This window comes from Denticeps clupeoides, chromosome 1, assembly GCF_900700375.1.
Source record: "Denticeps clupeoides chromosome 1, fDenClu1.1, whole genome shotgun sequence".
In the NCBI taxonomy this organism is placed as follows: Eukaryota; Metazoa; Chordata; class Actinopteri; order Clupeiformes; family Denticipitidae; genus Denticeps; species Denticeps clupeoides.
The window spans coordinates 40,558,018-40,579,621 of NC_041707.1; the positions used below are offsets into that span (position 1 = coordinate 40,558,018).

Consider the following 21,604-nt stretch of genomic DNA (forward strand, 5'->3'; position numbering starts at 1 on the left):
TGTCTTCCAATTGCAAGTCGCTTTGGATAAAAGCGTCTGCCAAGGAAAGTAAAGACCGCTTGGGAGAACGTTGAGAATGTTCTCAGAATTTTATTTCTCCAGTGCCTTCAACAACATCCTTCCAACAATCATGAGGGACAAGCTGGAGCACACAGGAGCAAATCACCTCACAACACAGAACCTGGACTACCTCACCAATCGACCACAGTATGTGAGAACTCGTGTCCGTGTGTCGGACAGTGTGATCTGCAGTACGGGAGCCCCACAGGGAACGGTTATGGCACTGTTCCCCTTCACCATCTACACTGCAGACTTCACCTACAACTCCACCAATGACAAGGAATACAGAGAACTGACCAGGGACTTTGTGGACTTGTGCCAGCAGAACTACCTCCAGTTCAACAGTGCAAAGACCAAAGAGTGTGTGATAGACTTCCTCAAGCACAAATATCCTCCACTACAATCACTGAACATTGAGGGTAAGGACATTGACGCTGTGGAGAGCGACAGTTACCAAAGTGTTCATCTGAACAATAAATTGGAGTGGACTTAAAACTTTGTAAGATGGAACGTCGCGGAGCCATGACATTTCTGTGCTTTTGTTGTGCATGGAGATTCAACACCTCCGTTTTTGCATGTCTTTGTCGAACGGCATTGCAACATTTGGCGGCCCTCCCCTGAGCCAAAGGTGTGAGGTGCCAGCCGTCGGGACCACCTACTCTACTCTCTTTGTCTTCCCCAGACGGGAGGCACCGGGGGCGTGACATCAGAAACAACAGGTTCTGATTGGTCTGTGACAGCTTCCTGTAGGCCAGGTGGATAAAGGATTGTTCACGTGTGGTAGATCTTCAATTTCTTTCTCAGCTGCTTTTCCGAGTCTTTTCCGACTTTTTCGAGTCTTTTCTCTCCTCCCATTTTCTCCTGGATCAGGTGAGGTCTCTGAAGCTTGTTTCTGGCTGTACTGTCTTTTTCTATCTTTTCCTCCTGTCTCTCCTTTTGGTTTTCTCTGTAACATTGGTACCTTTTTACATACAATATTCATATGTAATGGCAATAATAATTTACTGGTGTTAATAAATTAGATAAATTAGAAACTGCTCATCCTTTTTACCTCTATTGTGCCATGCCTCTTTCTGCCAGGTAACATCAAGTTGGAGTGGTTTGAATACAGTGCTTTTGTGTGTAGAGAGAGAGTTTTTTACTCCACTCTCCCGGCTGATGCACTCTGCAGGACAAGGGCAAAGCAGGCTGTATTTGCTGTGGAGCCTCAGGTTTTTAAAAGGGAAGGACCCACTCTTCAAGACCTTTTATGAATCTGTGGTGGCCTCAGCCATCTTTAAGGGTGTGTGCTGGGGACAAAAAGAGGCTGAACAGGCAGACCCGGAGGGCCAGCACTGTTCTAGGATGTCCTATAGACCCAGTGGAGGTGGAGAGTGACAGGAGAATTGTGGCTAAGCTATCATACTTGCTGAAAAAAAGATTATTTCACTGGCAACTGGATTTCTTTGGTTCCTTGACAACAATTCGCCCTTTGATTCCAGAGGGCTATCTCAAGTCTCACTGACTGGTCGGAAAAGTTGGATTAGTCAGACTTGAGAAAGCCCTCTGGAATGGAAGAGAGATATGTTATCGAGGATCCATAGCAAGTGAAATAACCTTTTTTGAGATCTGATTAGCTTCCTTTGCAGTTTCTGTCTCATGACTGATGTTGAGCTTCTCATGTTGGGTCTGCTTAGCTTCCTTCATCTTTTCTTCCTCGTGACTGACATTATGCTTCTCAGGACTGCTCTGCTCAGCTTCCTTTGCTGTTTCTGTGGTCTTGCTGACAATTATGCCTCTGCATAATTTACAGTCTTTTCAGTCTACCTTGGCCAGACTGCACATTGAGAATGAAACTGTGATTCAGCAGTTCCTGTGCAGTAGGCCTCCTTGCTGGGTCCACAGTCAATGCAGCTCTCACAAAATTCTTAAAATCTTCAGACCAGATGTTTTTTGTGTTTATTATCCAACTCTGATAGACTTTATCTGATTCATATGTTAGAAGGGACATGGACTCTGCAAGATCAAGCACAGAGATGCCCAGGGACCAAATGTCACATCTTTCATCATAGCTGCCACGTTCCTCAGCCATTGAAACCTCAGGAGCCCTGGTCTCTGCTGTTCCTTTAACTTCATCTGTTTAGTTCTCCATCTTCTCGACCAGACCAAAATCACAAATCTTGACTTTCCCAGCATCGGTGAGCAAAATATTTTCTAATTTGAAGTCCCTGTGCATATACCCCCTCACATGCATGTAATGTAGACCTTGTAGACATTCTTTGGTTACATATGCGATCTCCTGTTCAGTGAGGGGTCCTGTCTTGTAACACAAACCAAACAAACTGCCACCACCACAAAGCTCCATGAACACGTAAAGCAGTTTGTCCCAGTAGTAGATCTCTATAAGGTTTGTAACGTTATGGTGGTTGACATTCTGCATGAATTCTAATTCTTTATCGTCCTACATTCGATTCATATATATGACCTTAACTGCAGCCATCTGACGATTGTATCGATTTATGGCCTTATAAACTTTCCCATAAGTCCCTACTCCAATCAGGTGCAGTTTTCTGTAATGCAAAAAAGGTTTTTCTAGTTTAATGCCATTCACTTCTCTCTTAGTACCGACCTAAATTGCTTGTTTCAGTATTTTCAACAATTCGTCAGATAACATTTCTTGTGTTTTAATTGAAAATATACATTTCCACTTAAATAGAAAGTTTAGGTTGAAAAACTGCAGGATTTAGGATATTAATTTCAATATGTGTTAAAGAAACCTGTTCTTTAATGATGATATGACCTTTTGACAGGCCTGTGTTCAGAATGAAGAAACATTTGGCTCCATTTTGAAATGGCTCTTCTTCAAGAAGATACATCTCTAAATAACTGTGAAAGAGCAACTCTCAAGCAGAGACATTGAGCTGTTAGCCATTACCATGCGTCCATACTACCTTCCCAGGGAATTCTCGCATGTTATAGCGATTAAAGCGTATGTCCCACCCTCGGCCAATGTGGAGGCAGTGGAGTGACTCTCTCCACTCTGTAGTCAACATACCACAATCCCCAAGAGCTCATTTTTTTTAAATCGAGGGATTTTAATCATGCATCACTGGACTCCACACTACCCACCTTCACCCAGTATGTGACACGCCACACCTGAGACAATAAAACGTTGGACTTACTGTACTGCCGAAAGCAAAGAGGCATATTGTGTGGGGAGGACATCGACAGCAGGAAGGACATTGACAGACTTTTCACCTGGGTCATGGACTACATTAACCTTTGTGTGGATAGCAGAAGAGGGGGGCCTTCAAATCTGGAGACAAGGAGGAGCTGAAAGGATTGATCAGGGAGGGAAAAGACACCTATAGGCAGAGGATGAAGAACCAGCTTCAATACAACAATGTGAGCAAAGTATGGATGGGCCTTACAACCATCTCAGGCCACAAAGATCAGATCTCTCTGCCGGTGGGGGGTTGTGAGGTGGGCAAATGAACTGAATCACTTCTTTAACAGATTTGATACATCCAGAATGCAGTCTTCAACATTGGCTCAATCCCCAACTATTGTTCCACCTCAGCCACTTCACACCTCACACCCTGCTCACTGCTCCCCACCCCCTTCCAGTATGCATCCAGTAAACAGCTCCAGCCTGTCTATCTCAACCATCCAGGTTAAGAGGGAACTAAGGAGGATTAAAGCCAACCGAGCAAGAAGGTCCAGATAGCATCAGCACAAAGGTCATCAGGTCCTGCAAAGATCAACTGTGTGCATGAAGGAGCACATTTTCAACCTGAGCCTGGGGAGAGTTCCACAGCTCTTGTGTGGCACCAGTGCCAAAGACTCTACGATCCAAGGACCTCAACAATTTCAGGCCGGTGACTCATCCCACCTGATGAAGACCCTAGAGCAACTGTTCCTGGCTCAGCTTCGGCCCCTGGTGAGCTCATCACTGGACCCACTGCAATTTGTCTACCACACTGGCACTGGAGTGGATGATGCATTCACCTTCTACATCGTTCCATTTCTCACCTGGAGACCGCTGGGAGAACTGTGAGAATCATGTTCTTTGTTTTTTTTGTGTCTTCAACACCATCCTTCCCACAATCATGAAGGACAAGCTGGAGGACACAGCAGTGAATCACCTCACAACACAGAACCTGGGATGACAAGGAATACAGAGAACTGATCAGGGATTTTGTGGACTTGTGCCAGAAGAACTACACTGGAAAGACCAAGGAGCGTGTGGTAGACACAAACATCCAGGGTATGGACATTGATGCTGTGGAGGGCTACAGTTACCTTGGTGTTCATCTGAACAATAAACCTGATTGGACTTAAAACTCTGATGCCCTCTACAGGACAAGGGCAAAGCAGACTGTATGTGCTGCGAAGGCTCAGGTCTTGGAAAGTGGGCCTACTCTTCAAGACCTTTTATGATTCTGTGGTGGCCTCAGCCATCTTTTAGGTGTGGTCTGCTGGGGAGGTAGCATCTGTGCTGGGGACAGAAAGATAAAGTGACGAAGTGATAAAGTGAAGTGACACTTTGGCAGATTTGGATTCGAACCGGAAACCTTCTGATTACGGGGCTTCCTTAACCGCTAGGCCACCACTGCCCCTTAAATATGAAGCGCTTCACGTATTTGCATGTCATCTTTCGCAGGGGCCATGCTAATCTTCTCTGTATCGATCCAGTTTTAGTATGTGTAGCCGTAGCAAGCACCTGAAAAGTACCAAGAGGCTGAACAGGCTGACCCGTTGGTGGTGAGTGACAGGAGAATTGTGGCTAAACTATCATCCTTGCTGAATAAAAACATTTACATTTCACTGTCAACTGGACTTGTTTGGTTCCTTGACAACATTTCGCCCTTCCATTCCAGACGGCTTTCTCAAGTCTCACTGACTCGTCGGAGAAGCTTGTTTAGTCAGTCTTGAGAAAGCCCTCTGGAATGGAAGGGCGAAACGTTGTAAAATATCCATAACAAGTACAGTGTCCAGTAAAACAACCTTTTTTTATATCTGATTAGGTTCCTTTGCCATTTCCGTCTCATAGCTGACATTATGATACTCAGGACGGCTCTGCTGAGCTTCCTTTGCCATTTCTGTGTCATGGCTGACATCATGTTTCTCAGGACTTATCTGTTTAGCTATGGTCTCTGTTTCTATGGTCTGTGTTTCTATGGTCTCATTGCTGACATTATGCTGCTCACAAAACCTCTGCAGAATTTGCAGTCTTTTCAATATAGATTGGCCAGACTGCACGCTGAGAATGAAACTGTGATTCAGCAGTTCCTCTGCAGTAGGCCTCCTTGATGGGTTCTCAGTCAATGCAGCTCTCACAAAACTCTTAAAATCCTCAGACCAGATCTTTTTTGTTTTTGTTATCCAACTCTGATAGACTTTATCTGATTCATATGTCACAAGGGACATGCACTCTGCTAGATCAAGAACAGAGATGCCCAGGGACCAAATGTCACATCTTTCATCATAGGCACCACATTCCTCAGCCATTGAAACCTCAGGAGCTCTGGTCTCTTCTGTTCCTGCAATTTCATTGGTTTCGTTCTCCATCTTCTCGACCAGACCAAAATCACAAATCTTGACTTCCCCAGTATCGTTGAGCAAGATATTTTCTAATTTGATGTCCCTGTGCATATAACCCCTCCCATGCATGTAATGTAGACCTTGTAGACATTCTTTGGTTACATATGCAATCTCTTGTTCATTGAAGGGTCCTGTCTTGAAACACAGAACACATAAATTGGTACCACTACAAAACTCAATGAACACATAAAGCAGTTTATCCCAGTAGTAGACCTCTATAAGGTTTGTAATGTTATGGTGGTTTATGTTCTGCATGAATTCTACTTCATTATTGTCATACATTCTATCCATATCTATGACCTTAACTGCAGCCACCTGACCATTTCGTTGATCCATGGCCTTATAAACTTTCCCATATTCCCCCTCACCAATGAGCTCCAGTTTCCTGTAATGCAAAAAGGGGTTTTCTAATTTAATGCCATTCACTTCTCTTTCTGTACCTACCTAAATTGCTTTCTTCAGTATTTCCAACAATTCGTCAGATAACATTTCTCGTGTGTAAATGGCAAACATAAACATACTATTTAAATAGACATTGTAACAAGAAAGTTGTTGACGAGCTGCAGGATTTACGAGATTTATTTCAGTACCTGTTAAAGAAACCCAATCTTTAATGATATGACATATTGAAGGATCTTTGTTCAGAATAAAGAAATAATTGCGAGAGTTTCAATCTTACCTTATGTCTCCACCCAATTTAAATTTAAATAAATAAATATTTTGTTCTGAATGCAGGAAAAATGATAACCGAATAGGGTCGGGGTTTCTCTTCCAGTAAACTCTCAAGTGATTCCTTACACTAAGATACACTTTTCTGTGTAATTTCTGTGAAACATTGAAATTTGAATATGAAACAATGAAAGTGTCAAGTCGGCGAGACGGGACATTATGAAAAAGGGACTTTATTAAAACAGAAACAAAACCAGGCTCGATGGCCGAAAAACAGTGAAACCAAAATAAAAAGGGGGAACAACGTAAACCAGCCCGCAGGCGTGTGCCGATTGTCAGAACTCAAACCCAAACCAATACCAGGTCCACACTGTACAGAATTCTCGAAAAGGTTCACCCATACAGTATTAAGAATGTGAGTGACATTATGCTTCTCTGGACTGTTCTGATTAGCTTCCTTCAGCATTTCTGTCTTGTGGCTGACGTTATATGCTTCTTAGGACGTCTCAGCTTAGCGTCCTTTGACGTTTTCGTCTCAAGGACGACATTATGCTTCTCTGGATGTTCTGCTTAGCTTCCTTTGCCGTTTCATTTATCATTTTACATTTACGGCATTTATCAGACGCTCTTATACAGAGCGACTTACAGTCAGTAGTTACAGGGACAGTCCCCCCAGGAGACACTCAGGGTTAAGTGTCTTGCTCTTGCATCTGGTTCATAGGCGAGCGTGTTACCCACTAGACTACAACCACCCCAGTCTCACGGCTAATGTGTAGCTTCTCGGGACGTCTCTGCTTAGCTACCTTCACCGTTTCAGTCTCATGGATGATGTGTAGCCTCTCATGACTGCTCTGCTTAGCGTCCTTTGACATTTTCGTCTCATGGCTGAGCTTATGCTTCTCAGGACGGCTCTGCTTAGCGTCCTTTGACGTTTTCGTCTCATGGCTGAGATTATGCTTCTCGGGACGTCTCTGTTTAGCTACCTTCACCGTTTCATTCTCATGGATGATGTGTAGCCTCTCATGACTGCTCTGCTTAGCGTCCTTTGACGTTTTCGTCTCATGGCTGAGATTATGCTTGTCAGGACGGCTCTGCTTAGCGTCCTTTGACGTTTTCGTCTCATGGCTGAGATTATGCTTCTCAGGACGGCTCTGCTTAGCGTCCTTTGATGTTTTCGTCTCATGGCTGAGATTATGCTTCTCGGGACGTCTCTTCTTAGCTACCTTCACCGTTTCATTCTCATGGATGATGTGTAGCCTCTCATGACTGCTCTGCTTAGCGTCCTTTGACGTTTTCGTCTCATGGCTGAGATTATGCTTCTCAGGACGGCTCTGCTTAGCGTCCTTTGATGTTTTCGTCTCATGGCTGAGATTATGCTTCTCAGGACGGCTCTGCTTAGCGTCCTTTGACGTTTTCGTCTCATGGCTGAGATTATGCTTCTCAGGTCGGCTCTGCTTAGCGTCCTTTGATGTTTTCGTCTCATGGCTGAGATTATGCTTCTCGGGACGTCTCTTCTTAGCTACCTTCACCGTTTCATTCTCATCAATGATGTGTAGCCTCTCATGACTGCTCTGCTTAGCGTCCTTTGACGTTTTCGTCTCATGGCTGAGATTATGCTTCTCAGGACGGCTCTGCTTAGCGTCCTTTGACGTTTTCGTCTCATGGCTGAGATTATGCTTCTCGGGACGTCTCTGCTTAGCTACCTTCACCGTTTCAGTCTCATGGATGATGTATATATAGCCTGTCATGACTGCTCTGCTTAGCGTCCTTTGACATTTTCGTCTCATGGCTGAGATTATGCTTCTCAGGTCGGCTCTGCTTAGCGTCCTTTGACGTTTTCGTCTCATGGCTGAGATTATGCTTCTCGGGACGTCTCTGCTTAGATACCTTCACCGTTTCAATCTCATGGATGATGTGTAGCCTCTCATGACTGCTCTGCTTAGCGTCCTTTGACGTTTTCGTCTCATGGATGAGATTATGCTTCTCAGGACGGCTCTGCTTAGCGTCCTTTTTATGTTTTCTTCTCATGGCTGACATTAGGCTTATCTGGACTGCTCTGCTTTTCTTCCTTTGCTGTTTATGTCTCATTGCTGAAATTATGCTTTTTAGGACGTATCTGTGTTCTGCACAGACGTCTTCTCAGTCTACCTTGGCCAGACCGCACGTTGAGAATGAAACTGTGATTCAGCAGTTCTTCTGCAGTAGGCCTCCTTGCTGGGTCCTCAGTCAATGCAGCTCTCACAAAACTCTTAAAATCTTCAGACCAGTTGTTTTTTGTGTTGGTTATCCAACTCTGATAGACTTTATCTGATTCATATGTCAAAAGAGACATGCACTCCGCTAGATCAAGTACAGAGATGCCCAGGGACCAAATGTCACATCTTTCATCGTAGCTGCCACATTCCTCAGCCATTGAAACCTCAGGAGCCCTGGTCATTACTGTTCCTACAATTTCATCTGTTTTGTTCTCCATCTTCTCGACCAGACCAAAATCACAAATCTTGACTTCCCCAGCCTCGGTGAGCAAGATATTTTCTAATTTGAAGTCCCTGTGCATATACCCCTTCACATGCATGTAATGTAGACCTTGTAGACATTCTTTGGTTACATATGCAATCTCCTGTTCATATAAGGGTCCTGTCTTGTAACACAAACCCCACAAACTGCCACCAACACAAAGCTCCATGACCACGTAAAGCAGTTTGTCCCAGTAGTAGATCTCTTTAAGGTTTGTAATGTTATTGTGGTTGACATTCTGCATAAATTCTAATTCATTATCGTCATATATTTCATTCATATCTATGACCTTAACTGCTGCCATCTGACCATTGTGTCGATGTATTGCCTTATAAACTTCTCCACAATTCCCATCACCAAGCACCTCAAGTTTTCTGTAATGCAAAAAAGGGTTTTCTAATATAATTCCATTCCCTCCTCTATCAGCACCGACCTGAATTGCTTTCTTCAGTATTTCCAACAATTCGTTAGACAACATTTTTTGTGTGTAAACGGCATATATAAATGTACAATATAAATAGATATTGTAACAAGAATGTGTTTCTTTATCAACTGAAGGATTTATGATTAATTTCAATACTTTTTAAAGAAAACTGATTTTTAATAATTTGATGGGTTTGTGTTCAGAATGAAAAATTGGCTCATCCCATTTTGAAAGGGTCAGTAGTTTCTTTTCTTCAAGACACAGAAAAAGAGTGATTCCTTACACTATGGAACGAACCTCAGCCCTGACTTCCCCTTTCTTTAATCTGGAAACGACAAAACGCTGTTTGTGACATTATAATGCAGGAAGAGGGTGTACAAGCGATGAAGACAACAGGAAACAAAAATAATTTCTGTGAAACATCTTCATTTGAAACAATGAAAGCTGAAACATTGCATTGCATTTGATATTGGAAGAACATTTTTATTTTAATTTCCTTTTCAGACTAATTTTGGCTGATGGTGTTGTATGCATCCTCGTTCTTCTTGAGACATGGAAAATGTATTCTGCTTCCTTGAGAAACAACTTGACACCGCGTGGTGGACAGAGAAGACCTTCCAGACAGAGGCGTTCTGCAGTGGAAGAGAAGAAAAGCTGCATCTGCTTCCTGTCAGTCAGTCTCAAGGTGGTCTACATAGGAGAGGCAGGTATTGATACTGGAGCACTCAGGTAAGAGTTAATTCAATGGTAATTCAAATGATTTATTATGTGTTTTGTATGATAAGAACCATGGATCATCTTAAACACTGTATTGTATTGTATGTGGTTGCAGGTATTAAAAATTTTGAGGGACAGGGTAAAAATTCCAAGTACTGTTGGACAGACAGATAATGAGAATTTATGGTTGGTTTCATACAAGATTTTTCCACCTCCAACATAGAAAGATTGGTGAAATAATGGCACTCAGCCTCGCTTTTTTAGAAGAGTGGTGCTGCAACTACCTCTTCAATTCTCTGACTAAGGAGGATTTGTGTTGAGCAGTGCTACGTTTCATAAAGGCTTTATTGTTTTCTCATGGTTTACTTACAGTTTTCTTTCAACATTGCACACTTATAGGTTGGTTGAAGCTGCAACGGATACAGGCAAGGATCTCACAATACATATTGCAGCGAACGGGCTCCATGATGGGGAGAGACAAGCCATCGACCCAGCAGAGTAGCTCAGAGAAACCTTTTATTAACCAGTACCTTTTGAACCAGATACCAGGACAAGAGGTCAGCAGCAGGGCAACAGATCATCACACGCCCCCTGCCTGCTCCCTGTACTCCCAGCTACCAGGCAACAGCCCACGAAGTCCCCCAACACCTTGCCTCACTAACCCCAGAGGCAGCCCTGTCAACGCTACATTGCCCCCCCCTTAACAAAGTACAGCGTCCCTGCTGTCTCCAATCCCCAGCAACAAAGTGGTAGTAGCCTTGTGGGTAACACACTCGCCTATGAACCAGAAGACCCAGGTTCAAATCCCACTTACTACCATTATGTCCCTGAGCAAGACACTTAACCCTAAATTGCTCCAGGGAGACTGTCCCTGTAACTACCAATTGTAAGTCGCTCTGGATAAGGGCGTCTGATAAATGCTGTAAATGTAAATGTAAACAAAGTCCAAACCCCCAAGTCCAAGCATTCAGTCCCAGTACCGCCCTGGAATGCACCACCTTCTCCCTGGATGCCGCTACGGAGTCGTCTCCTGGGTCGCTCCAGCCGGAACCGGTGACCTCAGCCAGCCTGCCGTCACAGTCTCCTCTCCAGGCTCTTCGTCCCCAGGACTCTGGCAGTAGGCCACTACTCGCTGCAGTGCCAGATGACCCTGGTGGCGCACCAACCTCCGGTTGGCTCCTGCCCGACCATGGCACACCGCATGCGGCACCTGGCCCACTCTGCCGTACCGCGACCTCCCGACATCGTCCTCTCGCTCCCGGCGTGCACCTCCAAGGCGTCCCCCCTCGCACGAACCATCGCGGCCCCAATACCAGCCAAAGGACGCTTTACGGCCCAGGAAGTCGGAAGCCATCACCTTCTCTTCTCCAACGCCGGGGCTAGGGGTCCGCCTGGACACTTCCGCACCCGTTCGACCGGCCCTTCTTCATCTCGTCACTGCCGCCGATCCCCCATTTGATCGAGGGTATGGACATTGAGGCTGTGGAGAGCTACAAGTACCTTGGTGTTCATCTGAACAATAAACTGGACTGGACTGATGCCCCCTACAGGAAAGGGCAGAGAAGGCTATATTTGCTGCAGAGGCTCAGGTCTTTTAAAGTGAAGGGCCCGCTCTTCAAGACCTTCTATGGTGTGGTCTGCTGGGGACAGAAAGAGGCTGACCCGAGGGCCAGCTCTGTTCTAGGATATTCTCTGGCCTCGTGGAGGTGGTGAGTGGCAGGAGAATAGTGGCTAAGCTGAATAAAAAGATTACTTTATGGGCAACTGGTTTGGTTCCTTGACAACGTTCCTCCCTTCCATTCCAGAGGGCTATATCAAGTCTGACTGACTGGTCGGAGAAGCCGGTTTAGTCAGACTTGAGAAAGGCCTCTGGAATGAAGTGACCCGTGTATCATCATATGATGAGAGAGTCTGTGTCCGTTGCAGTCTCCACCTAGAAGTGTGCAATGTTGAAAGAAAACAGTCAATAAACTGTTAGGTGCCAGTCTAGGCGTACGGCCCATAACAAAAGAAAAGAAAAGACGAAACCTACGAAAAAACGAAACCGAGAAAGTATTTTATTAACAAAAAGACAATTAAGTAAATAAGAAATAAATACGAAAGAAATTACAACAAATAACGTTGAAAAAAGAGACAAACACAGCGACACCAACAAGCATGCAGACACAAGCTGCGTCGCCTCCTAGGGGAAGCGCAGGGGAACTCGTAAGTGATGCAATCAGGAAATGCTCGGGAGGCGGGCGGGGTGGATGGCACGGCAAGTGCACCCCCCAAAAAAAGGAAACTGAGGCCCCTTTTATTCTGGCTGTCCACAGCAGGAACAGGTGGGCTCACCAGGCATCCTGCAAACACACAACACAGACACAGAACAGACACACACCAAAAAAACAGCAGGACGTAACAAAACCATGAAAAAACAATAAAGCCTTCATGAAACGTAACAGTGCACAACCCAAATCTCACCCTGCTGATGAGTGAGGAGGACCTTAGATTGGCCAGATCCTCCGTAGTCAGAGAACTGAAATCCATGTGTCTAGTGCAGAGGTAGTTGCAGCACGACTGTTCTAAGAAAAGCGAGGCTGACTACCAATATTTCTGTGTTGGAGGTAGAAATGTATTCTGTGCATAACAGTAAAATATGGATTATGTATGAAACCAACCTGATTATCTGTCTGTCAAACAGTACTTGGGATTTTTACCCTGTCCCTCGGAATTTTTCAATACCTGCAACCATACAATACATTGTTTGATGATCCATTGTTCTTGTCATATAAAACGCACAATAAAATAATGCATAATGCGCATAAGACGAGAATCGTCAATAAAGGACAGCGAGGGTGAGACACATCGATAGGGAGGAAGTCTAATCAAGGGGCGTAAAATGGGGTCAGCGCTCGTAGGGTGAGACGTGCAAATAGCGGGTAGTGGAGTCGTGAGGCACAACCTATACACCAGTGTGTTGGGAGAATAATGGCCGTTTCCAGCGTGTCTTCGCATGCTCCCTGCCAACTTCTTCCTGATTTTTCTCTTGTCTGGCCATCCACAGATTTGCATGTGTAAACCTGCATGTTCCAGGCGTAGCTCGTCTGGGCACCACAGGCTGTCCACATTTTGATGCCATACTTGCCGGGTTTACTTGGAATATATTGTCTGAATCCACATCGACCTCCACTGTCACATCAGCGCTGGGACTACATATCAGCTGCGGTCGCTGTACCCACTTATCCCACACCTGCCGGATAGCAGCCAGTTTGTCTCTGGCATGGCGGGCTGGTCTGGGATGATTCTTGGGATAATGTGGAAGGTCTTCAGTACCATGTATACCACAGGCTGCATGTAGCCTCTTCACTGGACTACGGTAGACGCCTGCAAAAATCAAAAGACCTGAAGATCTATTTCATCCATCCTCTTCCTGTCGTCACCATAAACACGATGCCCTTCCATGTTGGTGGTAGTAGCTTGGTGGGTAACAGACTCGCCTACGAACCAGAAGTCCACAAAGTCACAGGTTCAAACCCCACTTACTACCATCGTGTAACTATTGATTGTAAGTCGCTCTGGATAAGGGCGTCTGAAAAATAATGTAAATGTAATTTCCAGCAGAATCTTTTCAGTTTCTTCTGGCAAGAATATCACAAACGTTGACTTTATGCTATCAACATGAGATACAACATACCTTGCTGGCCCATTGGGGGCTCCTTTCCCTCTCTGCACACAACATACGCCATTGGTCACTTGGAGGAACGGTGGACCAAAGATTTCCTCCATTTTTGGATTGAATTGGAAAATTTCTCAGCAGGTTATTCTTCATATTTCCTCCTCATAAGTTGGAATAAAATCTTCTCCTTACTCTGACACTACTTCTTTATCTTGATCACTCTCGTCCTCCACGGGCCTGGCTATCAGAACCTCTGAGGCAGTCTACCTTCTCTTCCTTGTGCTGTCTCAGAGTAAAATGTCCCAAAAGCTGTAAAGTTGTGTTGGGGGTTATTATTATTGTTATCTTGTCCCCAATCAGACATGGAAGGTGTGAAATGAGCAGTATTGTCCAGGATGTCCAGCTTGTGTTTTGACTGGAGGTCCAATGTATATCTGAGAGTCGGAATACCTGTTGCTTTGAAGTGTGTGTGTCTGTGTGTGTGTGTGTGCGTGTATTTTTGAAGTCATTTTGTGTGTGTCTGGAAAGTGCAGTAGTTTGACCCATTGGGCCACTAAAACTGGCAGATTGAAATTGACACCATGAAGATCACAGGTGCTATAAATTTAAATAAAAAAATAACATAATTTAACAAAATTTGTTGCTTTTCTGAACCTCCCCATAATCTATTTGGCCATATAGGGCCTTGCTAGTTTTATCTCAGTTCCTCCCAAGCCTTGGTTGGCCTTCTACTTCTACAGAGTTTCCTCTGTAGGATGTGCATGTGAGTGTGAGTGTATGATCTCGTTGAAAGTTCGCATAAAGCTCAGACCATCGGTGTGAAACGTCAATACTTTGCGCAGGCCCACAAAAATACAGTGTTGTCATTTCCGGAATAGAGAAAGAGGAACTCGGTTTGCTCCGGTGCGTGCTGCCTACTGATATAGGAAGACAATGTCGTTTCTGGCTTTTCTTTCTGCTCTAATCATTGTTCAAGGTAAGAAAATTGATGTTGTGTCACTGGTACCATGTAGCGCCTGTAAAGTGAAAGAAGGTAGTCGGTGTGGTGGCGTGATCATACTGGCACCATGTGGTAGTACATGTGGTGGTACAATAGAAGAAAGTAGAGATGGAAACGACCAAACTTCAACAAACCACACCCTCACTCGTGAAAAAGAACGTCTTTTGATGTTCAACGTCATCGCTTTCCTTGCACGCTGCTCATAACTACTTTCTGATTCGTTGCATCAGTGTTAAAGTGTGCAGTTAAACCTGATATCCTCACGTTATACTACATATCATGATTAGGTATGAATGTGAGTGCAAATGAATACATGCTACGTGTATTTCTGTCCTCACTGGTTATGGTTTTGTAGTAATAGATTCATCTGTTCAATAAAACCCCAAAAACAGGCCATTCTTACCGGTTTACTGAGTTTTCCTGCATTCAAGTCAGGTCTCCAGATCACGACTGATATATATATATAGAGAGATTTTTTTTTTTTTCTAGTAATAGTGAATAATTCTGGGGACGCTTTCTTTATAAGCATGTTGCTTTTATTATTAAAATTTACAATGAGAAAATTGTGAAAATGATTTAGTCGTTTACCATCATGCATTGTATGTGATCTTTTTTTGTTAATGTAACTGGGACTGTGTGACAGCAGACAGTCCAGGGCTGCGACATTGACGTGGACTCTGTTGCTTATTTTATGTATGCGTTTCAGCTCCTGGCAATCGCCACTACGCCTTCGGGTTTGTTTGTGTTGGTTTTCTGTGCTTTTGGCCCTCGTGCTGTTATTTTTTATATTGTTCCCGGAATTTCCCGTTTCTGCGCTTCCTTCCCCCGTCAGCCCGCAGACGCGACAGACTGGGATCACATGTACTTACTTACATAAATAAAATGTCGCAGTTATAAAATTCAATATTACTGAAAAAGCCCCTTTGTAAAATCTGCCATTGAAATGGATTAATACAATTTAAGTGAATGTCAAATAATTTCAAGATTGTGTCATTTCAGGTATCTGGGGTAAGGAGAGCAAGGTTATTGGTTTTCTTGGCAGGTCAATCACACTGTCCTCTGGAAAGAATGCAAACTGGACGCTGACAAGAGTTTTGTGGAGCATTTATCAGAATAGCACATATATAGCAAAATTTCAGGATGGAAAAATAGACACTGAGAAAATACAGAAATATGTTGGCCGACTGAAACTAGATATTATTACTGGTGACCTGGAGATCAGTGGTCTGAGGGAAGGGGACGATATAACGTACACCGTGCTGCTCATGAACTCAGAAGACAAGCAGGAAACCCACAAGCTGTCTCTGACTTTGAGAGGTAGGAAGATTCAGCCACTTTTACCTGCAGGCTCTTAAACAACCAACTGGAATTGAGATACTTCATAATTCATCCCTGTTTTTTTTCTTTCTTCCTCCCATGCAGCTCCCATCAGTCCCCCTTCTGCAGAACAGACTTTCTCTGTATTTCAGGATGGGAGCTGTTTCACTCAACTCAAATGCTCCTCAGCAGAGAGGGCCACAAATTTCTCCTGGGTCTTAAGGGGGACCAGCCATGGGCAACATTGGACAAGCACGCCAAACTCCACAGAATCCATCCTGTTCACCTCTTTACAGAAGAACACGGAGGTGACTTTCACCTGCATCATCTCCAATGGCTTCAGTACCAGTAGCAGAAACATCACTGCCGTTTGTCAAGGTATGAAGGCCCCTGTATATCATAAATGCAAGCAAGTAAATAATAATAGAGCACAGTGTTGTAGGCCATATTTTCCTATTTTAATATCATGTTCATTCATTTCCTCATCAGTTTGCCTGAACTAAAGCTTTGTCAGTCAGCATGTTTGTCTTGCCTACAGTGGAGATCAGTGGAGGCCTGTGCAAGATGCTGTTTTAGTTCGGCTCCTCTCCCTTTTCAACTTTGTGCAAAGGAACTTTGTCTTCTGAATGTCCCATTCAGCTTATTTAGTTGAACGTGGCTCGGTGAACAATGTTTATTTTAATTAGTCTATTGCATTTCCAGCCTCTGAAGATAAGGAACAATCAACCTGTGCAAGCTGTCGTTCTCGTCCAGGGATCGTCTCATGTCTTGTGATTATGTGTTTTTTATTGGTACTAGGATGTTATATAGGTAAGGACATTTTTTCTGCAACTTTAGTTTTAAGTACTATAGTTTAAGGCAAAGTACTCTCGTAGATAGAAACTTGTAAATACACAAATACACCATTTACATCCATTCATCAATTTTCTACACCAGGTTATATTACAGAACCATTGCGTTACAAGAACGCCACAAACCCTGGCCGAGATCTCACGGTAACAGAAATCTGGTAAGGAGAGGAGAAGATGGAGCAGATTTCTACCTTTTGCATAAACTTCACTTTGAAAGCATGGAATTCTGGTGAGCTATTTAACTGGGAGCGCTTAAAACTCTTGCTGTTCCTACAGCGACTGAGGTGAAGACAGAGGTTCCGGAAGAAGAATTGAATGAAGAAACCACAGCGTATTTAATACTGAAAACACTGAATAAAGTTTGTATTTATTTACATCCAAGTCTCCTAATGTGTCCATGTAAGATTATATGGCGTTCAAGTAAAATATTCTTCCTTAGGCTTTCTGGGGTGAACGTCCAGAGGAACTGTCCATGTAACAAATGATTAAGTCTGAATAATAGCGTCTGATAAATGCTGTGAATGACTATAAATGAGAACTAAGAGCAACCTAGAGGAAGTATAAGAAATCACAACTTGACTCAGACCTGCTGCATTATGAGAATCTTCATTGGAAATTCTCCACTGACCTCACCTCGGATAAAACTGCTTGCTACCGAACAAAACTGGGAGCCTCAGCCCACAACCCCCAAAAACTCCACAACATATTCTCATCTCTACCCTCCGACTGCCCCATCTTCCCTAACTGCTGAAGATTTCTCCAACTTTTTTACAGGAAATCTGCTAGATTGGCTGTGGTTTGATGAGCGGTCTTACCAAGTGATTTGGAAGGGATCCACGTCTGCTTGTCCCTCAGGGCTCAGTACTCAGTCCTCTCCTTTTGACTGTGGGTTATTTTACCACTGCTATGCTGACGAGACGCAACTCATCTTCTCTTTCGTCTCTCAGATGCACATACTTCAAAATCTCTGCATGTCTAACTGAAATTTCACCATGTAAAACTCAATCCCACCAAATCTGAAAAATTTTCATTCCAGCAGATTCTTCACCACATCAGGATTGTGCTATCGACCTGGACAACTCGCAGATCTCTCCTTCTGCAACTGCACCCACCGCTGGAGTAACTACATGTAACCAACTGTCCTTCTTGATTCCTTTTCTACAATATCAGACATATCCGCCCTTATCATCACAGGCCACCTCTAGTAATCTCACGACTGGATTACTGTAACTCCCTTGTGGCAGGTCTACCTCTGAGTGCCATCTGACCTATACAACTAATACAGAATACAGCCTCACAACTGGTTTTCAACCTTCCCAACATGTCCCACACCACCCCGCTGGCTCCCAGTAGCTGCCAGCATCAGATTCAAAACACTGATGCTGGCTTACAAAGTCAAACATGGGCTAGCACTATCCTACCTCACAGCCCGTGTTATACCTCACACTCTCCAACCCTCCAGTACTGCTCGACTGGTCCCTCCACCGGTGAAGTTACAAGGAAGACACACATTTAGACTCTTCTCAGTCTTGGCCCCTAGGTGGTGGAATAAGCTTCTCTTCGAGGTCGGAACAGAACAGTCGCTCTGCATTTTCAATCGACAGCTTAATTCCTCTTTAGAGAAAACTGGTAACTTTCTTATAGTCTGACGTAAGTTGCTCTGGATAAGGGTGTCTGCTAAATCCTGCAGGTTCACTCTCTACAACATTCGCAAGATTCGGCCTTTTCTCTCACAACAGGCTACGCAGCTCCTCGTCCAGGCAATGGTCATCTCCAAACTCGACTACTGTAACTCTCTCCTGGCTGGAGCCTCTGCAGTCACCATAAAACCACTCCAGATGGTCCAAAATATGGCAGCCCGCCTCATCTTCAATCAGCCAAAATACACCCATGTTACACCTCTCCTTACCTCCCTCCACTGGCTCCCGGTAGCTGCTCGCATTGAGTTCAAATCCTTGATGCTGCCTACAGGGCTGTAAATGGAACTGCGCCCTCCTACATCAACACAATACTACCTAGCTACACCCCTGCACGCTCTCTCAGATCTGCAAACGAAAGGAGACTAAAAATTCCTTCTTCACGGGGTCTCCGATTCCAATCATGTCTGTTCTCCGTTGTTGTCCCTGGCTGGTGGAACAACCTACCCTCCTCCACACGACTAGCCGAGACTATCACCACTCTTAAGAAGAAGGTGAAAACCCTCTTATTCCAAAAATATTACAGATAAATTTAACACATACACATGCATACACATTTAACAAACAAATACAAAATGTATAAATACATTATAATTTTTCTTAGTCTAGCACCCAACACTCTCCGAGCATGTTCTTCAATGACAAGTCTAAGCCTTATCAGGGCTCTTAGTTTGTATACTTGATATTCTATAGAAATCGAACGAGAATTGCTGGTGTCTTCCCATTGTAAGTCGCTTTGGATAAAAGCGTCTGCCAAATAAAGTAAAGTAAAGTAAAGTAAATGCAGAGTCCTTACATGTTTGGTTCCACACTATTCCACACATTCCTACAGCAGAGGGGATAATATCGTCTGCCAATTTTTTTTTTTAATGAACTGCACGTTGAGTGACCAAGCCGCAAAAAAAGTCCATCATAACCAGATAGGGGAAGTTATATCTTTCAGAATATTCAGAGTAGGCCTGAGGTTAAGTTGCTTGAGTGCTTCTGACATACGCAGGGACAGTGTCTTTTCTGCCACAGCAGTTTGTGAGTTCTGTATAATTATCCTTATTATTAGTTTTTGTAGTGGTGGGGGTAAAAACAGTAGGAAGTAGTATTAATAGTAGTTGTATGAACCCAAGAACCCATATGGGGAGCAAGAGTCTCACCTCATTTACCCACTGCCATGAAAAAGACTCGGACCAACGTAGACCTCAGTGGCTTTTTATCTGGTTTATCAATTCTTAAAGTGAAGTGATTGTCACATGTGATACACAGCAGCACAGCACACGGTGCACACAGTAAATTTTGTCCTCTGCATTTATCCCATCACCCTGAGTGAGCAGTGGGCAGCCATGACCGGCGCCCGGGGAGCAGTGTGTGGGGACGGTGCTTTGCTCAATGGCACCTCAGTGGTACCTTGGCAGGTCCGGATTCGAACCGGCAACCACTGCCCCATTCTTGTAATAGTTCTTCTTTTTACAGTCCTAAATTTATTCCACTGTGGTGTCAACTACAGTTCGAGATTATAACAAAAATCTTGCATAAAGAAGAATTCCACCCTTTTACCATTGAGAAGACTTAATATATATATATATTAAGAGAGAGAGAGAGAGAGAGAGAGAGACTCACACACACACACACACACACACACACATCATATATGATAAATGTCACAATGTCACACTCCCTCCCATGTGGGAGGGAGTGTGACATTGTGACATTTATCATATATGATGTGACAAAAATGGTCTGATAACAAAATGGTCTGGCCCAGATCTGGCCCACACAATGTGGTTACACTCGACCCGAACACCGCAAAGAATGCAGGCCCTTCGGTCTGGCCCAGATCTTGTTTGCCAGGTCTGATGAGTAAAAATCACCAACCAACCTTGTACACAGGGTATCAAGAGGTTCACATGATTGGATGTTTTAGAGCCGGAATGCAGGGATGCAGCAGCGGGTGAGGGTCTAGAGGACAGCACAGAGGCAGGCCATAGAGAAGAAGTCATCAGGAGAGGGTTGGCAATGGCGACGTCCAGACCACAAAGGGATTGAGCAGAGGCGGCACCGGCGGTTGGGAGCATCAACATCTAAACAGACGATGGGCAAGGACAAATCCAAAAGAAAGGTCAGCGCAAGACAGTAGGTAATAGAGCAAGACACTTAACCCTGAGTGTCTCCAGGGGGGGACTGTCCCTGTAACTACTGATTGTAAGTCGCTCTTGATAAGGGTGTCTGGTAAATGCCATAAATGTAATAGAGGGGAAAAGGTGAGCAGCAACTCAAGGGTGATGAGTGGGCAAAGATTCAAGATGGCTGTAGTCGTCAAAGCTGGATCTGGATCAGAATCCGAAAAACAGATCCGCCCCAGCGTCCAGCGTCGGTGGGGTTCGATTGCCGGTCCATGAGCACTGAGAGCAGGCCCCGCCCCTTCCCGATTACCTACACCTGGTTTCCCTCCTTTAAAGGAGTACCTGCACCAGTGTTCCAGGTGCGGTCTCGCCATCCGTCGGTCACTGTGTGTGTGTATGGAGTGAGGGTGTCGGCAGTGTCCGAAAGTCCTGAGGTCAGGGTCACATGGTTTTAGGTATGGTTGTGTGTATTGTGTTTTAGGGCATTGTGTGTGAGTTGAGTGTCTCCCGTGTGAGTGAGCATTTCTGTTCCCTTTTTTCACTTCCCCTTCCCCAAAGTAGATTCCGGGGCAGTGTTGGCCCGGTGGTTAAACTTGTGTTAACCTTAATGATCAGATTTAGCCAATATAATCCTGTCCTTCCGATTAATAAAAATGTAAATTATCTTGCGTTAATAACATGTTGTTTTTCTTCATATGTTTCAATTGCCAGCAAAATGATAGCATGTTTAATCATCTGGTAATCTTACTCACCCCCCAGCCGAATACTTGGTATTGCCCAACACCTCTTGTTTGAGGGACGTACGACCAGTTTGTAGAGTTGACTGTTTCTGAGACGATGAAATATTTGTCACGTCACGGGTTTCCTACACGCCAGATGGGGGCAGTGGTGGCCCAGCGGGTGAGGAAGCGAACTCGTATTCGGAAGGTGGCCGGTTCAAATCCCGGACTGCCAACGTTCCACTGAGCAAGGTGCCGTCCCCACTCACTGGTCTCCG

At 44.4% G+C, this 21,604-nt stretch overlaps 1 protein-coding gene and 1 non-coding gene across 3 annotated transcripts; one reads left to right on the top strand and one right to left on the bottom strand.

Moving 5' to 3' along the window:
- Positions 1 to 4,658: 4,658 nt before the first annotated feature.
- LOC114802900 (U6 spliceosomal RNA) lies at positions 4,659 to 4,762 on the bottom strand. Its single transcript, XR_003751814.1, has one exon. It is a non-coding gene; the product is annotated as a U6 spliceosomal RNA (small nuclear RNA).
- Positions 4,763 to 14,310: 9,548 nt separating this feature from the next.
- LOC114793944 (uncharacterized) lies at positions 14,311 to 17,615 on the top strand. Of its 2 annotated transcripts, XR_003750281.1 has the most exons (7): positions 14,311 to 14,604; positions 15,628 to 15,945; positions 16,051 to 16,323; positions 16,648 to 16,755; positions 16,882 to 16,954; positions 17,073 to 17,155; positions 17,571 to 17,615. XR_003750281.1 is itself a non-coding variant. In XM_028986133.1 (6 exons), exons 1-6 carry the CDS (start codon positions 14,562 to 14,564, stop codon positions 17,077 to 17,079), a joined length of 822 nt encoding a protein of 273 aa, XP_028841966.1. In that variant the 5' UTR covers positions 14,311 to 14,561; the 3' UTR covers positions 17,080 to 17,172. The 2 variants fall into 2 exon arrangements, 1 of the variants encoding a protein (XP_028841966.1); XM_028986133.1 differs by lacking the exon at positions 17,571 to 17,615 and having other exon boundaries at positions 17,073 to 17,172.
- Positions 17,616 to 21,604: the final 3,989 nt, after the last annotated feature.